Source organism: Triturus cristatus, chromosome 1_1, assembly GCF_964204655.1.
Source record: "Triturus cristatus chromosome 1_1, aTriCri1.1, whole genome shotgun sequence".
In the NCBI taxonomy this organism is placed as follows: domain Eukaryota; kingdom Metazoa; phylum Chordata; class Amphibia; order Caudata; family Salamandridae; genus Triturus; species Triturus cristatus.
Window position 1 is genome coordinate 58,561,604 of NC_140579.1, and position 23,136 is coordinate 58,584,739.

Consider the following 23,136-nt stretch of genomic DNA (forward strand, 5'->3'; position numbering starts at 1 on the left):
CATTCACAAAGCCACAAGGCCGGCGGCCAGCACTGTACCTATTGGCTTTCTCAATGCTTGTTCTCTATTGCTTCTGTAGTCCCCTCTTAACTGGCCTTCGTACGTGATTTTAAGTCTCGCACAGAGATGGCTGTACCTGTCTTGCCAGCCTCTTGTAATCAAGCAGTGTACAAGTAAAGTATACATATAGAGAGTGAAAAGCTTCATCGATTGGTCTATTTTTCTCTCATTCATATCTTGCTTCTGCTGCAGCATACAACACAGTGGAATCGGTCGCCCACTTCAGCCTCTCACAACGGCCTCATATGAAGCATTCACACGGTTCTACTGTGGTTGTTCCTTTGAAAATGAAACTCATTGCTATAATTCGGGTGTCATGGTTAGGCCACTGCATGTTTTTTTTATGCTACTTTTTTTATTGCCAGCATATGCCACAAAAATAGAAACAAAAGATATAAAACGCATGCGTTTATCAAAACTTTACATGGCAAAGCACATCAAGAACTCCGCAAAGAGCGTCTTCCTCAACTTGAAACTAAGTACTGTACAAAATAAAACCCTTCATCCCACCCAAGGACCTCAAGCAAGCGACTCAATCACTGGTGGTGTCTAGACTCGACTACGGTAACGCAGTCCTCACAGGCACAGCAAAATCCCACTTAGGTCCCCTCAGAACAACCCTCAACGCAGCAGCCAGAAAGGTCACCGGAATTAAGAAATATGATCATATCTACCCCGCAGTCTGAGAACTAAAATGGCTCCCGGTGGAAATGCGTGCCAGCTTCAGAACGGCCTGCCTCACGCACAACGCCCTGCACCCACGGAAACCAGACTACCTGGCCTCCAAACTCAAAAAAGCCGTCCGGACAAGGAACCTCAGGAGCACCAACACGCTACTTACTCCTCATCCCTCTGAAATCACGCAAACAAAAAAACGCAGCCCGGTCCTTCGCTGGAAACGCACCCAAAATCCGGAACTCCATTCTTGTCCATATCAGGACTACCCCCTCCTTTGTAAGATTCAAAAGACAGCTCAAAGACCTCTTCCTCAATCGCTCTCTCCCGTACCGATAGCTACCGTTCTCAAGCCAAAGCACACCGCAGGGCACTATTAGTGGGACATTAAGTCTTCTACCTCCTGCGCCTTCATCACCCCGGACTTTATCCTGCCTCACTGCAGGAGGCCGAGTCAAAGTCAACAGGCGCACAACGGGAATACTACCAGACGTCCATGCATTCAGGATCTACCTCGCGCTGAGACTGTCAAAACGCCCTGAGTCAGCATATATACTTTTTGCCAGACTGTATGACTCTAACGTGACACATGTTGTAAAGCGCTCCAATACCATCGGGTCTGGCCAGCGCTATAAAAAAACCCTAAAATAAATAAATATATCTATGTAAGAACTATTGGCTTTGCCTATGCTTGTTTTTCCATAGCTGCTAAGTGACACTGTGTCATATGTGACACCTTCAGCCAATGCTGATGTATTACCCAATATCACTTTGTGTGCTCTTTTCTTTGAGCCTGTAAAAGGAAACTACATGTCCATAATGCAATTTGCTGGTAAGTTCTAAATAAAACCAAAGACTTCCCAGCAATGTTAGACAAGGCTTTTTACAGCTGTGTTCTTGTTTCAGTCATGCACGTTTGCTGGCACTTCGCCCCTCCTTCCTAAATAAGTAACATTACGTCACAGCGCCAATCGTTTTGTGTCATCTGGGGACTGACTCCCTCCTTCCCTCAGTGTTTATGAGGGAAGGAGACCCTTGGGCAACAGAAGTCAGTCTCTGTGGGAGCAGGTTTGTTGTCTCTTCCTCAGCTGCTCCCTGCAGGGCACATACACCGAGTTTGTGTTTGCAGTTCTATATGGCGCGGACACGAATGAGCACCAGTTCCATTACACCGCGCCCCTTTCCCTGGTTACAGTGCTCTCTCACCTGCGCTGCAGACACTCCCTCACTCTTGTCCTGTAACCGGCAGGACCCGCAGCGCCCCCGCATTCCTCCCTCCATCCTTGAGACCTTGCATGAAGTAGACCCCGACCCCCTCAAGAGAGGACTGTACCCCCTCGCCCCAGTGATCTCCCCTCATCTGTGGGGGTCTCCCCCCTCTCACTCCCGTCCTGTCCCCGGCAGGACCCGCAGCGCCCCCGCATTCCTCCCTCCCTCGGTGAGACCTGGACTGAAGAAGGGCCGCAGGGTGGGGGGGAAGGAGCCCCCGGAGAAGGTGAAGAGCAGAGCCCGATCATCCACATTGTACACCGAGAGCCTGCGCGCCTCATAGTCCAGGAAGAGACCCACAGCCCTGGGGGGCACACGGGGGGCCAGGAGGGTGCGAGGGGAGGAGGCGAGAGCTTTGTATTCACCATCTCTGAGACACACTGTCCAGTGTCCATTCTTAGTCGATAGTGTGATCCTCCCCTTCCTGCTCACAGCCTCGTCACACACCCCCAGGTCCCAGGCCGTCTTGCCCCCCACCTCCACCTCCCAGTAATGCCTCCCTGAGTTTAGCCTCTCCCTCCCCAGGACAGCGACGACAAGATCGAATCTGTGGTCCGTGTCGGGCCGACCCTGGTCTGTGTCTCCGTCCCTCACGCTCCTTCCGTCCTCGGACAGAATGAGCCTCCGATGAGCGGTGTCGGGATCCAGGCTCACCGCAGCTGAAAGAGAGAAGCAGAGGTCAGAGGTCATCAACCACTCATAGTAGTAACAACAACTCACCCAACCACGGAGGACCCACAGGCAGGTACTCACAACCAGTGCTAAGTGCCAGGCTTGTCATCAGGCGGCCACTGCAGCTGGCGCCACACACTGCCCCTGGCAGCGCCGTCACTGATAGGAACAACACCACTACAACCATCACACGCCTACAAACACCACTACAACCATCACACGCCTACAAACACCACTACAACCATCACACGCCTACAAACACCACTACAGCCATCACACGCCTACAAGTGTGACAAACCGGATTATACCAGGCCTAAGAGTGCTAGGGCGGCAGGTGATAGTCATTTTTAATGTATATTGAATGAGTAATTGGTTGCTGCTGTAGTCATCTCGAAATTAGCCAGACCGCATGCGCAACTGTCACAAGCGCCGGTGCCGAGCACCGGAAACCACACGCTCAAATTAAGCACTCTACCAATAAATCAGACAGGCCTTGCACTATCCGGCTGGCTTCTTTACCAGAAATAAACAGCTCTAAAACTGAAGAAAGAAAAGACACAACAAGCCAGCTCTGGAGAGGAGTCCGAATGGCAGGGTCTGCGGCTCTGCACTGCCGGGCTCTGAAGCAGCCAGTGCCTGGTTCTAGACTGCCGGGCTCTGAAGCACCCAGTGCCTGGTTCTAGACTGCTGGGCTCTGAAGCACCCAGTGCCTGGTTCTAGACTGCCAGTTCTAGGCTCTAGCATTGCTGGAATACTGAAAACAGAAAAGACACAAGCCAGCTCTGGAGAGGAGTCCGAATAGCAGTGGCTCTGCACTGCCGGGCTCTGAAGCAGCCAGTGCCCGGTTCTAGACTGCGGGGCTCTGAAGCAGCCAGTGCCTGGTTCTAGACTGCCGGGCTCTGAATCACCCAGTGCCTGGTTCTAGACTGCCGGGCTCTGAAGCACCCAATGCCTGGTTCTAGACTGCCGGGCTCTGAAGCAGCCAATGCCTGGTTTTAGACTGCCGGGCTGGTTCTAGACAGCCGGGCTCTGAAGCAGCCAGTGCCTGGTTCTAGACTGCCGGGCTCTGAAGCACCCAATGCCTGGTTCTAGACTACCGGGCTCTGAAACAGCCAGTGCCTGGTTCTAGACTGCCGGGCTGGTTCTAGACTGCCGGGCTCTGAAGCACCAAATGCCTGGTTCTAGACTGCCGGGCTCTATAGCAGCCAGTGCCTGGTTCTAGACTGCCGGGCTGGTTCTAGACTGCCGGGCTATGAAGCAGCCAGTGCCTGGTTCTAGACTGCCAGGCTCTGAAGCACCCAGTGCCTGGTTCTGGAATGCCGGGCTCTGAAGCACCCAGTGCCTGGTTGTAGGCTGCCGGCTCTAGCATTGCTGGAAAACCTTACATACCACAAGAATAACTGTACACAAAATGTAAGTAAACAGGTTCTCAATATAATCAGTATAAGTAACTCATTTAAATTAATGTAAGTGTATGCCACTAATTATATGGTTATATAAAAGTTATTTATAAAGTGAGTTCAAGAAGAATGGGGACCCCTCAGCGCCCCCGACCTCTCGTCTTCACACCACTATTCCAACATTCTACCCATCATCCCCTCGTTTCCTGAAGCTGTGCAGAGCGTGGAGGGCTGTGCAGAGCGTGGAGGGCTGTGCAGAGCGTGGAGGGATGAGTGTGGAGGGATGTGCAGAGTGCTGAGTGTGGAGGGCTGTGCAGAGTGTGGAGGGCTGTGCAGAGTGTGGAGGGCTGTGCAGAGTGTGGAGGGCTGTGCAGAGTGTGGAGGGCTGTGCAGAGTGTGGAGGGCTGTGCAGAGTGTGGAGGGCTGTGCAGAGTGTGGAGGGCAGGGCAGAGTGTGGAGGGCAGGGCAGAGTGTGGAGGGCAGGGCAGAGTGTGGAGGGCAGGGCAGAGTGTGGAGGGCAGGGCAGAGTGTGGAGGGCAGGGCAGAGTGTGGAGGGCAGGGCAGAGTGTGGAGGGCAGGGCAGAGTGTGGAGGGCGGTGCAGAGAGTGGAGGGCGGTGCAGAGAGTGGAGGGCGGTGCAGAGAGTGGAGGGCGGTGCAGAGAGTGGAGGGCGGTGCAGAGAGTGGAGGGCGGTGCAGAGAGTGGAGGGCCGTGCAGAGAGTGGAGGGCCGTGCAGAGAGTGGAGGGCCGTGCAGAGAGTGGAGGGCCGTGCAGAGAGTGGAGGGCCGTGCAGAGAGTGGAGGGCCGTGCAGAGAGTGGAGGGCCGTGCAGAGAGTGGAGGGCCGTGCAGAGAGTGGAGGGCCGTGCAGAGAGTGGAGGGCCGTGCAGAGAGTGGAGGGCCGTGCAGAGAGTGGAGGGCCGTGCAGAGAGTGGAGGGCCGTGCAGAGAGTGGAGGGCCGTGCAGAGAGTGGAGGGCCGTGCAGAGAGTGGAGGGCCGTGCAGAGAGTGGAGGGCCGTGCAGAGAGTGGAGGGCCGTGCAGAGAGTGGAGGGCCGTGCAGAGAGTGGAGGGCCGTGCAGAGAGTGGAGGGCCGTGCAGAGTGTGGAGGGCCGTGCAGAGAGTGGAGGGCCGTGCAGAGAGTGGAGGGCCGTGCAGAGAGTGGAGGGCCGTGCAGAGAGTGGAGGGCCGTGCAGAGAGTGGAGGGCCGTGCAGAGAGTGGAGGGCCGTGCAGAGTTTGGAGGGCCGTGCAGAGAGTGGAGGGCCGTGCAGAGTGTGGAGGGCCGTGCAGAGGGCCGTGCAGAGTGTGGAGGGCAGTGCAGAGTGTGGAGGGCAGTGCAGAGAGTGGAGGGCCGTGCAGAGAGTGGAGGGCCGTGCAGAGAGTGGAGGGCCGTGCAGAGAGTGGAGGGCCGTGCAGAGAGTGGAGGGCCGTGCAGAGAGTGGAGGGCCGTGCAGAGTTTGGAGGGCCGTGCAGAGTGTGGAGGGCCGTGCAGAGTGTGGAGGGCCGTGCAGAGTGTGGAGGGCCGTGCAGAGGGCCGTGCAGAGTGTGGAGGGCAGTGCAGAGTGTGGAGGGCAGTGCAGAGTGTGGAGGGCAGTGCAGAGTGTGGAGGGCAGTGCAGAGTGTGGAGGGCAGTGCAGAGTGTGGAGGGCAGTGCAGTGTGGAGGGCAGTGCAGTGTGGAGGGCAGTGCAGTGTGGAGGGCTGTGCAGTGTGGAGGGCTGTGCAGTGTGGAGGGCTGTGCAGTGTGTGCAGGGTGTGGAGGGCTGAGTATGGAGGGCAGGGCTGAGTGTGGAGGGCAGTGCTGAATGTGGAGGGCTGAGTGTGGAGGGCAGTGCAGAGTGTGGAGGGCAGTGCAGAGTGTGGAGGGCAGTGCAGAGTGTGGAGGGCTGTGAAGAGTGTGGAGGGCTGTGAAGAGTGTGGAGGGCTGTGAAGAGTGTGGAGGGCTGTGAAGAGTGTGGAGGGCTGTGAAGAGTGTGGAGGGCTGTGAAGAGTGTGGAGGGCTGTGAAGAGTGTGGAGGGCTGTGAAGAGTGTGGAGGGCTGTGAAGAGTGCAGAGTGCGGAGGGCTGAGTGCGGAGGGCTGAGTGCGGAGGGCTGAGTGCGGAGGGCTGAGTGCGGAGGGCTGAGTGCGGAGGGCTGAGTGCGGAGGGCCGTGCTGAATGCAGAGTGCGGAGGGCCGTGCTGAATGCAGAGTGCGGAGGGCCGTGCAGAGTGCGGAGTGCGGAGGACCGTGCAGAGTGCGGAGTGCGGAGGGCCGAGTGCGGAGGGCCGAGTGGGGAGGGCCGAGTGGGGAGGGCCGAGTGGGGAGGGCCGAGTGGGGAGGGCCGAGTGGGGAGGGCCGAGTGGGGAGGGCCGAGTGCGGAGGGCCGTGCAGAGTGCGGAGGGCCGAGTGCGGAGGGCCGAGTGCGGAGGGCCGAGTGCGGAGGGCCGAGTGCGGAGGGCCGAGTGCGGAGGGCCGAGTGCGGAGGGCCGAGTGCGGAGGGCCGAGTGCGGAGGGCCGAGTGGGGAGGGCCGAGTGGGGAGGGCCGAGTGCCGAGTGGGGAGGGCTGAGTGGGGAGGGCTGAGTGGGGAGGGCTGAGTGGGGAGGGCTGAGTGGGGAGGGCTGAGTGGGGAGGGCTGAGTGGGGAGGGCTGAGTGGGGAGGGCCGAGTGGGGAGGGCTGAGTGGGGAGGGCTGAGTGGGGAGGGCTGAGTGGGGAGGGCTGAGTGGGGAGGGCCGAGTGGGGAGGGCTGAGTGGGGAGGGCTGAGTGCAGAGGGCCGTGCTGAATGCAGAGTGCGGAGGGCCGTGCGGAGGGCAGAGTGGGGAGGGCCGAGTGGGGAGGGCCGAGTGGGGAGGGCCGAGTGGGGAGGGCCGAGTGGGGAGGGCTGAGTGCGGAGGGCTGAGTGCAGAGGGCTGAGTGCAGAGGGCAGAGTGCAGAGGGCAGAGTGCAGAGGGCAGAGTGCAGAGTGCAGAGGGCAGAGTGCAGAGGGCAGAGTGCAGAGGGCAGAGTGCAGAGGGCAGAGTGCAGAGGGCAGAGTGCGGAGGTCAGAGTGCGGAGGTCAGAGTGCGGAGGGCAGAGTGCGGAGGGCAGAGTGCGGAGGGCAGAGTGCGGAGGGCAGAGTGCGGAGGGCAGAGTGTGGAGGGCAGAGTGTGGAGGGCAGAGTGTGGAGGGCAGAGTGTGGAGGGCCGTGCAGAGTGTGGAGGGCCGTGCGGAGGGCCGAGTGCGGAGGGCCGAGTGGGGAGGGCCGAGTGGGGAGGGCCGAGTGGGGAGGGCCGAGTGGGGAGGGCCGAGTGGGGAGGGCCGAGTGGGGAGGGCCGAGTGCGGAGGGCCGAGTGCAGAGGGCCGAGTGCAGAGGGCCGAGTGCAGAGGGCAGAGTGCAGAGGGCAGAGTGCAGAGGGCAGAGTGCAGAGTGCAGAGGGCAGAGTGCAGAGGGCAGAGTGCAGAGGGCAGAGTGCAGAGGGCAGAGTGCAGAGGGCAGAGTGCGGAGGTCAGAGTGCGGAGGTCAGAGTGCGGAGGGCAGAGTGCGGAGGGCAGAGTGCGGAGGGCAGAGTGCGGAGGGCAGAGTGCGGAGGGCAGAGTGTGGAGGGCAGAGTGTGGAGGGCAGAGTGTGGAGGGCAGAGTGTGGAGGGCCGTGCAGAGTGTGGAGGGCCGTGCGGAGGGCCGAGTGCGGAGGGCCGAGTGGGGAGGGCCGAGTGGGGAGGGCCGAGTGGGGAGGGCCGAGTGGGGAGGGCCGAGTGGGGAGGGCCGAGTGGGGAGGGCCGAGTGCGGAGGGCCGAGTGCAGAGGGCCGAGTGCAGAGGGCCGAGTGCAGAGGGCCGAGTGCAGAGGGCCGAGTGCAGAGGGCTGAGTGCAGAGGGCCGAGTGGGGAGGGCTGAGTGGGGAGGGCTGAGTGCAGAGGGCAGAGTGTGGAGGGCAGAGTGTGGAGGGCAGAGTGTGGAGGGCAGAGTGTGGAGGGCAGAGTGTGGAGGGCAGAGTGTGGAGGGCAGAGTGTGGAGGGCAGAGTGTGGAGGGCAGAGTGTGGAGGGCAGAGTGTGGGGGGCAGAGTGTGGAGGGCAGAGTGTGGAGGGCCGTGCAGAGTGTGGAGGGCCGTGCAGAGTGTAGAGGGCCGTGCGGAGGGCCGTGCAGAGTGCGGAGGGCCGAGTGCGGAGGGCCGAGTGGGGAGGGCTGAGTGGGGAGGGCTGAGTGCGGAGGGCCGAGTGGGGAGGGCCGAGTGGGGAGGGCCGAGTGGGGAGGGCCGAGTGGGGAGGGCCGAGTGGGGAGGGCCGAGTGGGGAGGGCCGAGTGGGGAGGGCTGAGTGGGGAGGGCTGAGTGCAGAGGGCCGTGCTGAATGCAGAGTGCGGAGGGCCGTGCAGAGTGCGGAGGGCCGAGTGCGAAGGGCCGAGTGGGGAGGGCCGAGTGGGGAGGGCCGAGTGGGGAGGGCCGAGTGGGGAGGGCCGAGTGGGGAGGGCCGAGTGGGGAGGGCCGAGTGGGGAGGGCCGAGTGGGGAGGGCTGAGTGGGGAGGGCTGAGTGCAGAGGGCTGAGTGCAGAGGGCTGAGTGCAGAGGGCTGAGTGCAGAGGGCTGAGTGCAGAGGGCTGAGTGGGGAGGGCTGAGTGCAGAGGGCTGAGTGCAGAGGGCTGAGTGCAGAGGGCTGAGTGCAGAGGGCTGAGTGCAGAGGGCTGAGTGCAGAGGGCTGAGGGCTGAGGGCAGAGTGTGGAGGGCAGAGTGTGGAGGGCAGAGTGTGGAGGGCAGAGTGTGGAGGGCAGAGTGTGGAGGGCAGAGTGTGGAGGGCAGAGTGTGGAGGGCAGAGTGTGGAGGGCAGAGTGTGGAGGGCAGAGTGTGGAGGGCCGGGCAGAGTGTGGAGGGCCGTGCAGAGTGTGGAGGGCAGAGTGTGGAGGGCCGTGCAGAGTGTGGAGGGCAGAGTGTGGAGGGCCGTGCAGAGTGTGGAGGGCAGAGTGTGGAGGGCCGTGCAGAGTGTGGAGGGCCGTGCAGAGTGTGGAGGGCCGTGCAGAGTGTGGAGGGCCGTGCAGAGTGCGGAGGGCCGAGTGCGGAGGGCCGAGTGGGGAGGGCTGAGTGGGGAGGGCTGAGTGGGGAGGGCTGAGTGCAGAGGGCCGAGTGGGGAGGGCTGAGTGCAGAGGGCCGAGTGGGGAGGGCTGAGTGGGGAGGGCTGAGTGCAGAGGGCCGTGCTGAATGCAGAGTGCGGAGGGCCGTGCAGAGTGCGGAGGGCCGAGTGCGGAGGGCCGAGTGGGGAGGGCCGAGTGGGGAGGGCCGAGTGGGGAGGGCCGAGTGGGGAGGGCCGAGTGGGGAGGGCTGAGTGCAGAGGGCTGAGTGCAGAGGGCTGAGTGCAGAGGGCTGAGTGCGGAGGGCTGAGTGCGGAGGGCTGAGTGCGGAGGGCTGAGTGCAGAGGGCTGAGTGCAGAGGGCTGAGGGCAGAGTGCGGAGGGCAGAGTGCGGAGGGCAGAGTGCGGAGGGCAGAGTGCGGAGGGCAGAGTGCGGAGGGCAGAGTGCGGAGGGCAGAGTGTGGAGGGCAGAGTGTGGAGGCCGTGCAGAGTGTGGAGGCCGTGCAGAGTGTGGAGGCCGTGCAGAGTGTGGAGGCCGTGCAGAGTGTGGAGGCCGTGCAGAGTGTGGAGGCCGTGCAGAGTGTGGAGGCCGTGCAGAGTGTGGAGGCCGTGCAGAGTGTGGAGGCCGTGCAGAGTGTGGAGGCCGTGCAGAGTGTGGAGGCCGTGCAGAGTGTGGAGGCCGTGCAGAGTGTGGAGGCCGTGCAGAGTGTGGAGGCCGTGCAGAGTGTGGAGGCCGTGCAGAGTGTGGAGGCCGTGCAGAGTGTGGAGGCCGTGCAGAGTGTGGAGGCCGTGCAGAGTGTGGAGGCCGTGCAGAGTGTGGAGGCCGTGCAGAGTGTGGAGGCCGTGCAGAGTGTGGAGGCCGTGCAGAGTGTGGAGGCCGTGCAGAGTGTGGAGGGCTGAGTGTGGAGGGCAGTGCAGAGTGCGGAGTGTGGAGGGCAGAGGGCAGAGTGCAGAGTGTGGAGGGCTGAGTGTGGAGGGCAGTGCTGAATGCAGAGTGCAGAGGGCCGTGCAGAGTGTGGAGAGCCATGCAGAGTGTGGAGGGCTGTGTAGAGTGTGGAGGGCCGTGCAGAGTGTGGAGGGCCATGCAGAGTGTGGAGGGCCATGCAGAGTGTGGAGGGCTGTTGGACAGGCCACATGAAGGGCTTGCTCCCTCCCCGCATGACAAGGCCCAAGCCCCGGACTCCCAGGTGTTACCCACAAGGGCAACCCGCACCCCGTCTCCCGACGGAACTCCTGCCCCCGGACATCCATGTATCATGGGGCCGAACCACTACCGGCTCCCCCGGCCGGATCAGCCGCCATCTTGGACACTGCGCCACGAGGCCGCGTGGCCTCAGCTCGACCCTAACCCTGGGCCGGGCCCGGCCCCGACATCCCGGCACCACCATCCACCCAGGAGGTGAACGGACCACTTGGCAGGTCAATGGGAGAAAGAAGTGTCGATGGCTCTCCCCCGCCAGGTGCCGATCGCCCTCCAGCTCCCCCGGGCGCTGGCTCCACCCCCTGCTGGGTGTCTGGACTCCCTCATCCCGGACCCCCCCGACCTCCCAGTGCGAGGGTCCGGACATCAAAGGGCGCCAGACCTATAACTAGGGCAGCTCCAGAGCAGGAAGGCAGTTGTATCCTGGAGTCGAGAGACACCGAGAAGAACTCAGCCTTGACGGACTACTGGCGCTGCCGTAGCCCTGCCTTGTGAATTATCGTCCTGCCTGCTGGCGCTGCCGCGGCCTTCTGCATCATCCAACCTTCATCGGGACCTGCTGGCGCTGCCGCGGACCGTGTAACGACCACCTTCACCGGGACCTGCTGGCGCTGCTGCGGCCCGTCCAAGCTAGAACACCGAGCTCGAGGATTGGGAGCCACCCACCATACCATCTCAGCTACCAGATTGGTAACCAGACTGTCCCGCTACCCCCTTTTCCCAAACCAAGAGACTAGAACCGAGGGGACCCCTGAGTCCAGACCTCCTTGTACCATTTCATCGTACCTCAAGAAATCGCCTATAAAGAACGTTAAATCCTATCCTTGTGTGGTGTGTATCTGTGGGGGGGAAGTTACTCATCTGTACGATCGCTGGAGACGGCTCTCCCCGGAGACCTCTCCCCTTGTCCTCGGCCGACCCTCCCGGTCCGTCTAACATTGGTGGCCAGCGGCGCGATCCGAATCAACGCGTAATCATACAGAGAGTAGCTCACCCCACGACAAAACCACGATGTCAACCAAAGAGAGCGGATCCACCGAGAAATTCCAGATGGATAAATTGGAAGAGTATAGCCATCGTGAACTGAAACAATTCTGCATGGAACTAGGCATTGCTACCACCGGCCTGAGTACCAAAGACTATTTTAAGCACGCCATTGAGTCGTGGGCAGAAACCGGGGTCGCCGGATCCCCAGACCAAAACGGTGCAGCATCGGAGAGGAACGCCACGGCTCCCGAGGAACGGGCCTCTCGCAGGAAGAGATCCAAGAAAGAGAAAAAAACAGATTACATGAGTTGGAAATGGCACGACTCAAAATGTACGGTGAACTAAAATTAGCCGAGCAAAAACTGAACCTAGAACATCTGCGGCTCCGAGAAGAACGGGAAGAAAAACAGAGGCAGAGAGAGCTCGAAGAAAAAAGACTAACATTCGAACACAAGCGCAAACTGGCGGAAATAGAACTACGGAAGCAGAACAAAGAACCGGAGGTGCCCGAGCGACCGCGCACCCCGGGAGCGACAGAAAAGAAAGTCCACATCCCCAAGGATGTTGTCCGAGAGTATGTCAGAGAGGACGACATACAACAGTGGTTCAAGGCCTACGAGATCGCCATGACCTCCCACCGGATCGTTAGAAGTGACTGGGGAGCCGGCCTATGGGGGAGGTTCGTCAACGAAGGCAGCGATGCCCTACTGCAGCTCCCAGACCATCAGATGTCATCCTATGACCACATGAAGGCTGCCCTCCTCACCCGATATGGGCTCACACCCGAAATGTACCGCCAGAGGTTTCGGGACTGCACCCGGATCCCGGGTACAACGTGGGTGGAATATGTCAACTATTTCAGCCGAGCCTTCGAGGGTTGGATCAAGGGAAGCCACGTAACGACCTACGAGCAACTTTTTAATCTCATGGTGTGGGAGCACCTGTCTAACAACTGCTTCGTCGAGCTCAGGAAGCACCTCCTCGACAGTAAATTGACTGACCCACGGCAACTCGCCGCCGAAGCTCACCGGTGGGAAAGCACCCGAGTGGGCCGGAGAGGGCCACACGAGCAAAACCGGAACAACCAAGGTCAGCACCGTCCCCGAGGAGGAGGAGGAGGAGGAGGAGGCCAGGGGCGAGGGAGAGACACCGTCCCGGCCACTCCCGCTGCCAGCACCCCGCCCCCGGCCGGGGCAACCCCCCGATGCGCCCGGGGTTCCGAGCCAACGTCACGTGTCACCGATGCCAGCGAGTCGGCCACTACGCCAATGACCCGAACTGCCCGCAGAACCAAACGCCAAAACCCCGCCAGGTAGCTGCCGCCGCCCTGGGGGGAGAACAAATCTCCGAGGAACAAGAAGAATATGAGCAGGCACAACAAGAGTGGGAACCGGCCGCCATGGTTCTAGCGTGCCTAGGGGGAAGAGACATGATCCCGCGGGCTCCCCTACCCGCCAACACCAGAAAATATAGCCAGTGGGTGAACATTAATGGGCGCCGGGCCGAAGCCCTACGTGACACAGGGGCCAGTGTGACGGCCGTCCGCTGTCACCTGGTAAAACCAGAGCAGATCCTGCCGAACATTCTCTGCCCCGTCCGCTCAGCCGACAATTCCGAGAGTCTATGTCGGATGGCCTGCGTCCCCTTCGAATGGGGAGGGGTCTCCGGCATGTTGAAGGTGACGGTCCGGGATGATGCCCCCGTGGACTGTCTCCTGGGGAATGATCTTGAGAGTTCCCCGTGGGCCGCCGTCGAAAGAAGAGAGCACCTGGGGATGCTGGGCCTCCCGGACTGGGCGTGCGTAACCACCTGGTCCATGGCCGCCCGTGCCATCCTCCGACCAGAAGAACCAGAATGGCCTGCACCTCCTCCCCCGATCGCTCCAGTAGAGGACACCGACTATACCGACCCCCCAGAGCAAACCCCCGAAGGGGTCGCCCAGCCCCAGGACCTTCCCGGCCTGGCTCAGTGGCGTCAAGAAGGGGGGCCCACCCAGGAACAGTTCTGCCAGGAGCAGAGGACCTGTCCCTCCCTCGAGGGACTCCGCCAGCAAGCCATCGCCCAGAGCGCAGGGGACTCCACCGGAGCCCATTGGGTCTATTGGGATAACGACCTGCTATACAGTGAACAGAGAATCGCGGAGTTAGGGGCCAGTCGAGTGCTGGTGGTGCCCCTCCGTTTCAGAGACTTCCTGCTAAATTTGGCCCACGATGTCCCCCTGCCTGGACACCTGGGCCAGGACAAAACCTACAGTCGCCTGGTGACCCACTTTTTCTGGCCGAGGATGCGAAACGACGTCCTCAACCACTGCCGGTCCTGCCCCACGTGCCAGGCCAGCGGGAAGAGCGGCCGCAATCTCAAAGCACCTCTGCAACCCTTCCCAGTTGTCACCACCCCGTTCGAGAGGGTAGGAATAGACATTGTGGGGCCCCTGGACCCCCGCACAGCACAAGGACATCGGTTCATCCTGGTACTGGTGGACCACGCCACCCGCTACTTCGAGGCTGTGCCTCTGCGAACTGTAACAGCTCCGGTGGTCGGCCGGGCCTTAATGGGGATCTTCTCCCGGGTGGGCTTCCCCCGAGAAGTCGTCAGCGACCGAGGCACAAACTTTATCTCGAAATATATGAAGTCCCTCTGGCAACAGTGCGGGGTCACCTACCGATTCACGACCCCCTATCATCCTCAAGGGAACGGACTAGTTGAGCGATTCAACCGCACACTCAAGGGAATGATTGGGGGATTGGAAGAGCCCCTCCGTCGCCAGTGGGATGTACTACTTCCGTGCCTCCTCTTCGCCTATCGAGAAGTTCCCCAGAAGTCCCTCGGTTTTAGCCCTTTCGAACTCCTGTACGGGCACCCTGTGCGAGGGCCCCTCAGCCTAGTCAAAGAAGGTTGGGAGATGGCCCCCCTAAAGACCCCTCCAGACGTCTTCAAGTACCTCCTGGCACTACGCAATCAGACCCGGCGAATCAGGGAAATGGCAAAAGCGAATCTTGAGGCCAGTCAGGAGGACATGAAAAAATGGTACGATCAAAATGCCTCCTCCGTCGAATTCGAACCTGGTCAACAAGTGTGGGTGATGTCCCCCACCGAACCATGTGCCTTGCAGGACAAGTGGACGGGGCCCTTCAAAGTGGTCGAACGCAAGAGCCCCGTCACCTATCTCATCGATATGGAGTCTCCCCGGAACCCCCTCCGGGTCCTCCACACCAACAGACTCAAACCCCACTTTGTGCGCTCGGAACTCAGCCTCCTGATGGCTACAGACAGTGGGGCGGAAGAAGACTCCGAGCCTCTCCCTGATCTCCTGAAGACTCAGGAGAAAGACGGTTCCGTGGACGGGGTCCGGCTCTCCGATGCCCTCACCCCAGAGCAACGCCAAGGCTGCCGGGACTTCCTGCTGCAGTTTGCTACTCTGTTTTCCCTCACCCCAGGGGTCACCCCCTGGTACTTGCACGACGTGGACACTGGGGACAGTCCCCCTATCCGACACCGGGCCTACCGCGTACCAGATCGGGTGCGGGCCTGCATCCAAGAGGAAGTGTCCAAGATGCTCACGCTCGGGGTCATCGAGCCCTCGGACAGCCCCTGGGCCAGCCCGGTCGTGCTGGTCCCCAAAGCCGCTGCCCCCGGCACCACTCCTGAACTCCGATTCTGCGTCGACTATCGGGGCTTGAATGCTGTCACCAGGACCGACGCTCATCCCATCCCCCGAGCAGGATGAATTGATCGACCGCATGGGGGCTGCCCGCTACCTCAGCATCTTCGACCTGACAGCGGGCTACTGGCAGATCGGTCTCACACCCCGGGCCCAAGAACGGTCCGCCTTTTCTACCCCCGATGGCCACTACCACTTCAAGGTCATGCCCTTCGGCATGAAGAATGCCCCAGCTACTTTTCAGCGACTAGTGAACCAGGTCTTGGCGGGGCTCGAAGAGTTCAGCGCCGCCTACCTGGACGACATCGCTGTATACAGCCACCACTGGTCCGACCACCTCCACCACCTCCGAGAGGTCCTGCAAGCCCTCCAGCGGGCCGGCCTCACAATCAAGGCCGGCAAGTGCCAAATTGGTCAGGGGTCCGTGACCTACCTCGGACACCAGGTGGGAAGCGGTCTGGTGGCCCCTCTGCAACTCAAAATCGCTGCCATCCAGTCCTGGCAACCCCCAGTCACGCAGACCGAGGTCCGAGCCTTCTTGGGACTCACCGGCTACTACCGGCGGTTCGTGAGGGACTATGGCAGCATTGTGGGGCCCCTCACGGGTCTCACGTCCAAAAACCACCCGAAGAAGATTAACTGGACCCCCGACTGTCAAGCGGCCTTCGAGAAGCTGAAAGCCGCCCTGTGCACCGCCCCTGTGCTCCAGGCCCCCGATTACAGTCGGGAATTCATTGTGCAAACGGACGCCTCCGACCACGGCATCGGGGCGGTTCTCTCCCAGCTGAACCCCGAGGGTCTTGACCAGCCGGTGGCCTTCATCAGCAGACGCCTCCTGGCCCGAGAACAGCGCTGGAGCACAATCGAGAGGGAGGCCTTCGCAGTAGTGTGGGCCCTCAAAAAGCTCCGGCCCTATGTCTTCGGTACTCACTTCCGGGTACAAACCGATCATCGACCCCTGCAGTGGCTAATGCAGATGCGGGGGGAAAACCCAAAACTATTGCGCTGGTCCATCTCCCTGCAGGGGATGGACTTCACTGTGGAACATCGACCGGGCCAAGACCACGCCAACGCAGATGGCCTGTCACGCTTTTTCCGCCTCGACGAGGAGAGTCCCCAAGAGGATGGGTGACTCTCCCCGCCTTCAGCTGGGGGGGACGCATGTTGGACAGGCCACATGAAGGGCTTGCTCCCTCCCCGCATGACAAGGCCCAAGCCCCGGACTCCCAGGTGTTACCCACAAGGGCAACCCGCACCCCGTCTCCCGACGGAACTCCTGCCCCCGGACATCCATGTATCATGGGGCCGAACCACTACCGGCTCCCCCGGCCGGATCAGCCGCCATCTTGGACACTGCGCCACGAGGCCGCGTGGCCTCAGCTCGACCCTAACCCTGGGCCGGGCCCGGCCCCGACATCCCGGCACCACCATCCACCCAGGAGGTGAACGGACCACTTGGCAGGTCAATGGGAGAAAGAAGTGTCGATGGCTCTCCCCCGCCAGGTGCCGATCGCCCTCCAGCTCCCCCGGGCGCTGGCTCCACCCCCTGCTGGGTGTCTGGACTCCCTCATCCCGGACCCCCCCGACCTCCCAGTGCGAGGGTCCGGACATCAAAGGGCGCCAGACCTATAACTAGGGCAGCTCCAGAGCAGGAAGGAAGTTGTATCCTGGAGTCGAGAGACACCGAGAAGAACTCAGCCTTGACGGACTACTGGCGCTGCCGTAGCCCTGCCTTGTGAATTATCGTCCGGCCTGCTGGCGCTGCCGCGGCCTTCTGCATCTTCCAACCTTCATCGGGACCTGCTGGCGCTGCCGCGGACCGTGTAACGACCACCTTCATCGGGACCTGCTGGCGCTGCCGCGGACCGTGTAACGACCACCTTCAACGGGACCTGCTGGCGCTGCCGCGGCCCGTCCAAGCTAGAACACCGAGCTCGAGGATTGGGAGCCACCCACCATACCATCTCAGCTACCAGATTGGTAACCAGACTGTCCCGCTACCCCCTTTTCCCAAACCAAGAGACTAGAACCGAGGGGACCCCTGAGTCCAGACCTCCTTGTACCATTTCATCGTACCTCAAGAAATCGCCTATAAAGAACGTTAAATCCTATCCTTGTGTGGTGTGTATCTGTGGGGGGGAAGTTACTCATCTGTACGATCGCTGGAGACGGCGCTCCCCGGAGACCTCTCCCCTTGTCCTCGGCCGACCCTCCCGGTCCGTCTAACAAGGGCCGTGCCGAGTGTGGAGGGCTGAGTGCAGAGTGTGGAGGGCTGAGTGCAGAGTGCGGAGGGCTGAGTGCAGAGTGCGGAGGGCTGAGTGCAGAGTGCGGAGGGCTGAGTGCAGAGTGCGGAGGGCTGAGTGCAGAGTGCGGAGGGCTGAGTGCAGAGTGCGGAGGGCTGAGTGCAGAGTGCGGAGGGCTGAGTGAGTGCGGAGGGCTGAGTGAGTGCGGAGGGCTGAGTGAGTGCGGAGGGCTGAGTGAGTGCGGAGGGCTGAGTGAGTGCGGAGGGCTGAGTGAGTGCGGAGGGCTGAGCGAGTGCGGAGGGCTGAGCGAGTGCGGAGGGCTGAGCGAGTGCGGAGGGCTGAGCGAGTGCGGAGGGCTGAGCGAGTGCGGAGGGCTGAGCGAGTGCGGAGGGCTGAGCGAGTGCGGAGGGCTGAGCGAGTGCGGAGGGCTGAGCGAGTGCGGAGGGCTGAGCGAGTGCGGAGGGCTGAGCGAGTGCGGAGGGCTGAGCGAGTGCGGAGGGCTGAGCGAGTGCGGAGGGCTGAGCGAGTGCGGAGGGCTGAGCGAGTGCGGAGGGCTGAGCGAGTGCGGAGGGCTGAGCGAGTGCGGAGGGCTGAGTGCAGAGTGCGGAGGGCTGAGCGAGTGCGGAGGGCTGAGCGAGTGCGGAGGGCTGAGCGAGTGCGGAGGGCTGAGTGAGTGCGGAGGGCTGAGTGAGTGCGGAGGGCTGAGCGAGTGCGGAGGGCTGAGCGAGTGCGGAGGGCTGAGCGAGTGCGGAGGGCTGAGTGCAGAGTGCGGAGGGCTGAGTGAGTGCGGAGGGCTGAGTGAGTGCGGAGGGCTGAGTGAGTGCGGAGGGCTGAGTGAGTGCGGAGGGCGGAGTGCAGAGTGCAGAGTGCGGAGTGCAGAGTGCAGAGTGCGGAGGGCTGAGTGCAGAGTGCGGAGGGCTGAGTGCAGAGTGCGGAGGGCTGAGTGCAGAGTGCGGAGGGCTGAGTGCAGAGTGCGGAGGGCTGAGCGAGTGCGGAGGGCTGAGCGAGTGCGGAGGGCTGAGCGAGTGCGGAGGGCTGAGCGAGTGCGGAGGGCTGAGCGAGTGCGGAGGGCTGAGCGAGTGCGGAGGGCTGAGCGAGTGCGGAGGGCTGAGCGAGTGCGGAGGGCTGAGCGAGTGCGGAGGGCTGAGCGAGTGCGGAGGGCTGAGCGAGTGCGGAGGGCTGAGCGAGTGCGGAGGGCTGAGCGAGTGCGGAGGGCTGAGCGAGTGCGGAGGGCTGAGCGAGTGCGGAGGGCTGAGCGAGTGCGGAGGGCTGAGCGAGTGCGGAGGGCTGAGCGAGTGCGGAGGGCTGAGCGAGTGCGGAGGGCTGAGCGAGTGCGGAGGGCTGAGCGAGTGCGGAGGGCTGAGCGAGTGCGGAGGGCTGAGCGAGTGCGGAGGGCTGAGCGAGTGCGGAGGGCTGAGCGAGTGCGGAGGGCTGAGCGAGTGCGGAGGGCTGAGCGAGTGCGGAGGGCTGAGCGAGTGCGGAGGGCTGAGCGAGTGCGGAGGGCTGAGCGAGTGCGGAGGGCTGAGCGAGTGCGGAGGGCTGAGCGAGTGCGGAGGGCTGAGCGAGTGCGGAGGGCTGAGCGAGTGCGGAGGGCTGAGCGAGTGCGGAGGGCTGAGCGAGTGCGGAGGGCTGAGCGAGTGCGGAGGGCTGAGCGAGTGCGGAGGGCGGAGGGCTGAGTGCAGAGGGCGGAGGGCTGAGTGCAGAGTGCGGAGGGCTGAGTGCAGAGTGCGGAGGGCTGAGTGCAGAGTGCGGAGGGCTGAGTGCAGAGTGCGGAGGGCTGAGTGCAGAGTGCGGAGGGCTGAGTGCAGAGTGCGGAGGGCTGAGTGCAGAGTGCGGAGGGCTGAGTGCAGAGTGCGGAGGGCTGAGTGCAGAGTGCGGAGGGCTGAGTGCAGAGTGCGGAGGGCTGAGTGCAGAGTGCGGAGGGCTGAGTGCAGAGTGCGGAGGGCTGAGTGCAGAGTGCGGAGGGCTGAGTGCAGAGTGCGGAGGGCTGAGTGCAGAGTGCGGAGGGCTGAGTGCAGAGTGCGGAGGGCTGAGTGCAGAGTGCGGAGGGCTGAGTGCAGAGTGCGGAGGGCTGAGTGCAGAGTGCGGAGGGCTGAGTGCAGAGTGCGGAGGGCTGAGTGCAGAGTGCGGAGGGCTGAGTGCAGAGTGCGGAGGGCTGAGTGCAGAGTGCGGAGGGCTGAGTGCAGAGTGCGGAGGGCTGAGTGCAGAGTGCGGAGGGCTGAGTGCAGAGTGCGGAGGGCTGAGCGAGTGCGGAGGGCTGAGCGAGTGCGGAGGGCTGAGCGAGTGCGGAGGGCTGAGCGAGTGCGGAGGGCTGAGCGAGTGCGGAGGGCTGAGCGAGTGCGGAGGGCTGAGCGAGTGCGGAGGGCTGAGCGAGTGCGGAGGGCTGAGCGAGTGCGGAGGGCTGAGCGAGTGCGGAGGGCTGAGCGAGTGCGGAGGGCTGAGCGAGTGCGGAGGGCTGAGCGAGTGCGGAGGGCTGAGCGAGTGCGGAGGGCTGAGCGAGTGCGGAGGGCTGAGCGAGTGCGGAGGGCTGAGCGAGTGCGGAGGGCTGAGCGAGTGCGGAGGGCTGAGCGAGTGCGGAGGGCTGAGCGAGTGCGGAGGGCTGAGCGAGTGCGGAGGGCTGAGCGAGTGCGGAGGGCTGAGCGAGTGCGGAGGGCTGAGCGAGTGCGGAGGGCTGAGCGAGTGCGGAGGGCTGAGCGAGTGCGGAGGGCTGAGCGAGTGCGGAGGGCTGAGCGAGTGCGGAGGGCTGAGCGAGTGCGGAGGGCTGAGCGAGTGCGGAGGGCTGAGCGAGTGCGGAGGGCTGAGCGAGTGCGGAGGGCTGAGCGAGTGCGGAGGGCTGAGCGAGTGCGGAGGGCTGAGCGAGTGCGGAGGGCTGAGCGAGTGCGGAGGGCTGAGCGCAGAGTGCGGAGGGCTGAGCGCAGAGTGCGGAGGGCGGAGGGCTGAGTGCAGAGTGCGGAGGGCTGAGTGCAGAGTGCGGAGGGCTGAGTGCAGAGTGCGGAGGGCTGAGTGCAGAGTGCGGAGGGCTGAGTGCAGAGTGCGGAGGGCTGAGTGCAGAGTGCGGAGGGCTGAGTGCAGAGTGCGGAGGGCTGAGTGCAGAGTGCGGAGGGCTGAGTGCAGAGTGCGGAGGGCTGAGTGCAGAGTGCGGAGGGCTGAGTGCAGAGTGCGGAGGGCTGAGTGCAGAGTGCGGAGGGCTGAGTGCAGAGTGCGGAGGGCTGAGTGAGTGCGGAGGGCTGAGTGAGTGCGGAGGGCTGAGTGAGTGCGGAGGGCTGAGTGAGTGCGGAGGGCTGAGTGAGTGCGGAGGGCTGAGTGAGTGCGGAGGGCTGAGTGAGTGCGGAGGGCTGAGTGAGTGCGGAGGGCTGAGTGAGTGCGGAGGGCTGAGTGAGTGCGGAGGGCTGAGTGAGTGCGGAGGGCTGAGTGAGTGCGGAGGGCTGAGTGAGTGCGGAGGGCTGAGTGAGTGCGGAGGGCTGAGTGAGTGCGGAGGGCTGAGTGAGTGCGGAGGGCTGAGTGAGTGCGGAGGGCTGAGTGAGTGCGGAGGGCTGAGTGAGTGCGGAGGGCTGAGTGAGTGCGGAGGGCTGAGTGAGTGCGGAGGGCTGAGTGAGTGCGGAGGGCTGAGTGAGTGCGGAGGGCTGAGTGAGTGCGGAGGGCTGAGTGAGTGCGGAGGGCTGAGTGAGTGCGGAGGGCTGAGTGAGTGCGGAGGGCTGAGTGAGTGCGGAGGGCTGAGTGAGTGCGGAGGGCTGAGTGAGTGCGGAGGGCTGAGTGAGTGCGGAGGGCTGAGTGAGTGCGGAGGGCTGAGTGAGTGCGGAGGGCTGAGTGAGTGCGGAGGGCTGAGTGCAGAGTGCGGAGGGCTGAGTGCAGAGTGCGGAGGGCTGAGTGCAGAGTGCGGAGGGCTGAGTGCAGAGTGCGGAGGGCTGAGTGCAGAGTGCGGAGGGCTGAGTGCGGAGGGCTGAGTGCGGAGGGCTGAGTGCGGAGGGCTGAGTGCGGAGGGCTGAGTGCGGAGGGCTGAGTGAGTGCGGAGGGCTGAGTGAGTGCGGAGGGCTGAGTGAGTGCGGAGGGCTGAGTGAGTGCGGAGGGCTGAGTGAGTGCGGAGGGCAGAGTGTGGAGGGCAGAGTGTGGAGGGCAGAGTGTGGAAGTGCACAGACTGCAGCAGCAGTACAGATACCAGCAGTGGTGCAGACTCCAGTAAGAAGCGCACGGACTGCAGCAGCAGCACAGATACCAGCAGTACTGCAAACTCCACCAAGAAGCGCACAGACTGCAGCAGCAGCACAGATACCAGCAGTACTGCAGACTCCAGCGAGAATCGCACAGACAGCAGCACAGATACCAGCAGTACTGCAGACCCCAGCAGCGGCACAGACCACAGCAGCACTATGAGTAGATCCCACCAGCAGCACAGATACCACCAGTAATGCAGACTCCAGCAAGAAGCGCACGGACTGCAGCAGCATCACAGATACCAGCAGTACTGCAAACTCCAGCAAGAAGTGCACAGACTGCAGCAGCAGCACAGATACCAGCAGTACTGCAGACCCCAGCAGCGGCACAGACCACAGCAGCACTATGAGTAGATCCCACCAGCAGCACAGATACCAGCAGTACTGCAGACTCCAGCAAGAAGGGCACAGACTTCAGCAGCAGCACAGATACCAGCAGTACTGCAGACTCCAGCGAGAAGCGCTCAGACAGCAGCACAGATACCAGCAGTACTGCAGACCCCAGCAGCGGCACAGACCACAGCAGCACTATGAGTAGATCCCACCGGCAGCACAGATACCACCAGTACTGCAGACTCCAGCAAGAAGCGCACAGACTGCAGCAGCAGCACAGATACCAGCAGTACTGCAGACTACAGCGAGAAGCGCACAGACTGCATTAGCGGCACAGATACCAGCAGTACTGCAGACTCCAGCAAGAATGGCACGGACTGCAGCAGCAGCACAGATACCAGCAGTACTGCAGACTCCAGTGAGAAGAGCACGGACTGCAGCAGCAGCACAGATACCAGCAGTACTGCAGATTCCAGCGAGAAGGGCATGGACTGCAGCAGCAGCACAGAGACCAGCAGTACTGCAGACCCCAGCGAGAAGTGCACAGCCCACAGCAGCACTACGAGTAGATCCCACCAGCAGTGCAGATTCCAGCAGTACTGCAGACTCCAGCAGGAGCACAGACCACAGCAGCACTACAAGTAGATCCCACCAGCAGTGCAGACTCCAGCAAGAAGCGCACGGACTGCAGCAGCAGCACAGATACCAGCAGCACTGCAGACTACAGCAGTGGTGCAGATCCTAGAAGCAGTGAAGCCCCCAGAAGTGGCACAGACCCAAGCAGCACTACAGATCCCAATGCCAGCCATGCTGCAGATCCCAGAAGCGCTGAAGATCCTAGCAGTGGCACAGACCACAGCAGCACTACTGATCCCAGCAGTAGAGTAGATCCCACCTGCAGTGCAGATTCCAGCAGCAGTGCAGACCCCAGAAGCCGTGCAGACGCCAGGAGTGGCACAGACCACAGCAGAATACAGACGCAACAGAGGAGTAATCCAAGCAGAGGTGCAGATCCCAAGAGAGGTGCAGATCCTAGAAGCAATGAAAACCCAGCAATGGCACAGACCACAGCAGAGTTATAGGCCCCTGCAGCAGAGTTACAGGCCCCTGCAGCAGAGTTACAGGCCCCTGCAGCAGAGTTACAGGCCCCTGCAGCAGAGTTACAGGCCCCTGCAGCAGAGTTACAGGCCCCTGCAGCAGAGTTACAGGCCCCTGCAGCAGTGCTCGTTGTCTGTTCTCTCCCAAAGAGCTGCGGTGGGCTCTGATGAGCAAGAAAGAAGAGTGCATCTAACCAACAGCAGAGACCCTTCGACATGCTGCACATTGTTAATAATTGATTGATATCAAATGAATGCACAGAGAGACTCTCAGATGCAACTCCTTGAAAACACTCACATAACAAGAGGAAACGAAAGA

General features: G+C 62.2%; 1 protein-coding gene across 1 annotated transcript in view; it reads right to left on the minus strand.

Moving 5' to 3' along the window:
• Window positions 1–395: 395 nt before the first annotated feature.
• Window positions 396–23,136, minus strand: part of LOC146869390 (E3 ubiquitin-protein ligase TRIM39-like) — a 133,692-nt gene continuing 110,951 nt past the window's right edge. Inside the window, exon 7 of the mRNA XM_085599708.1 lies at window positions 396–2,663. Coding sequence (XP_085455834.1) covers window positions 2,116–2,663 — 548 coding nt within the window. The 3' untranslated portion in view covers window positions 396–2,115. The remainder of the gene's footprint in view (window positions 2,664–23,136) is intronic.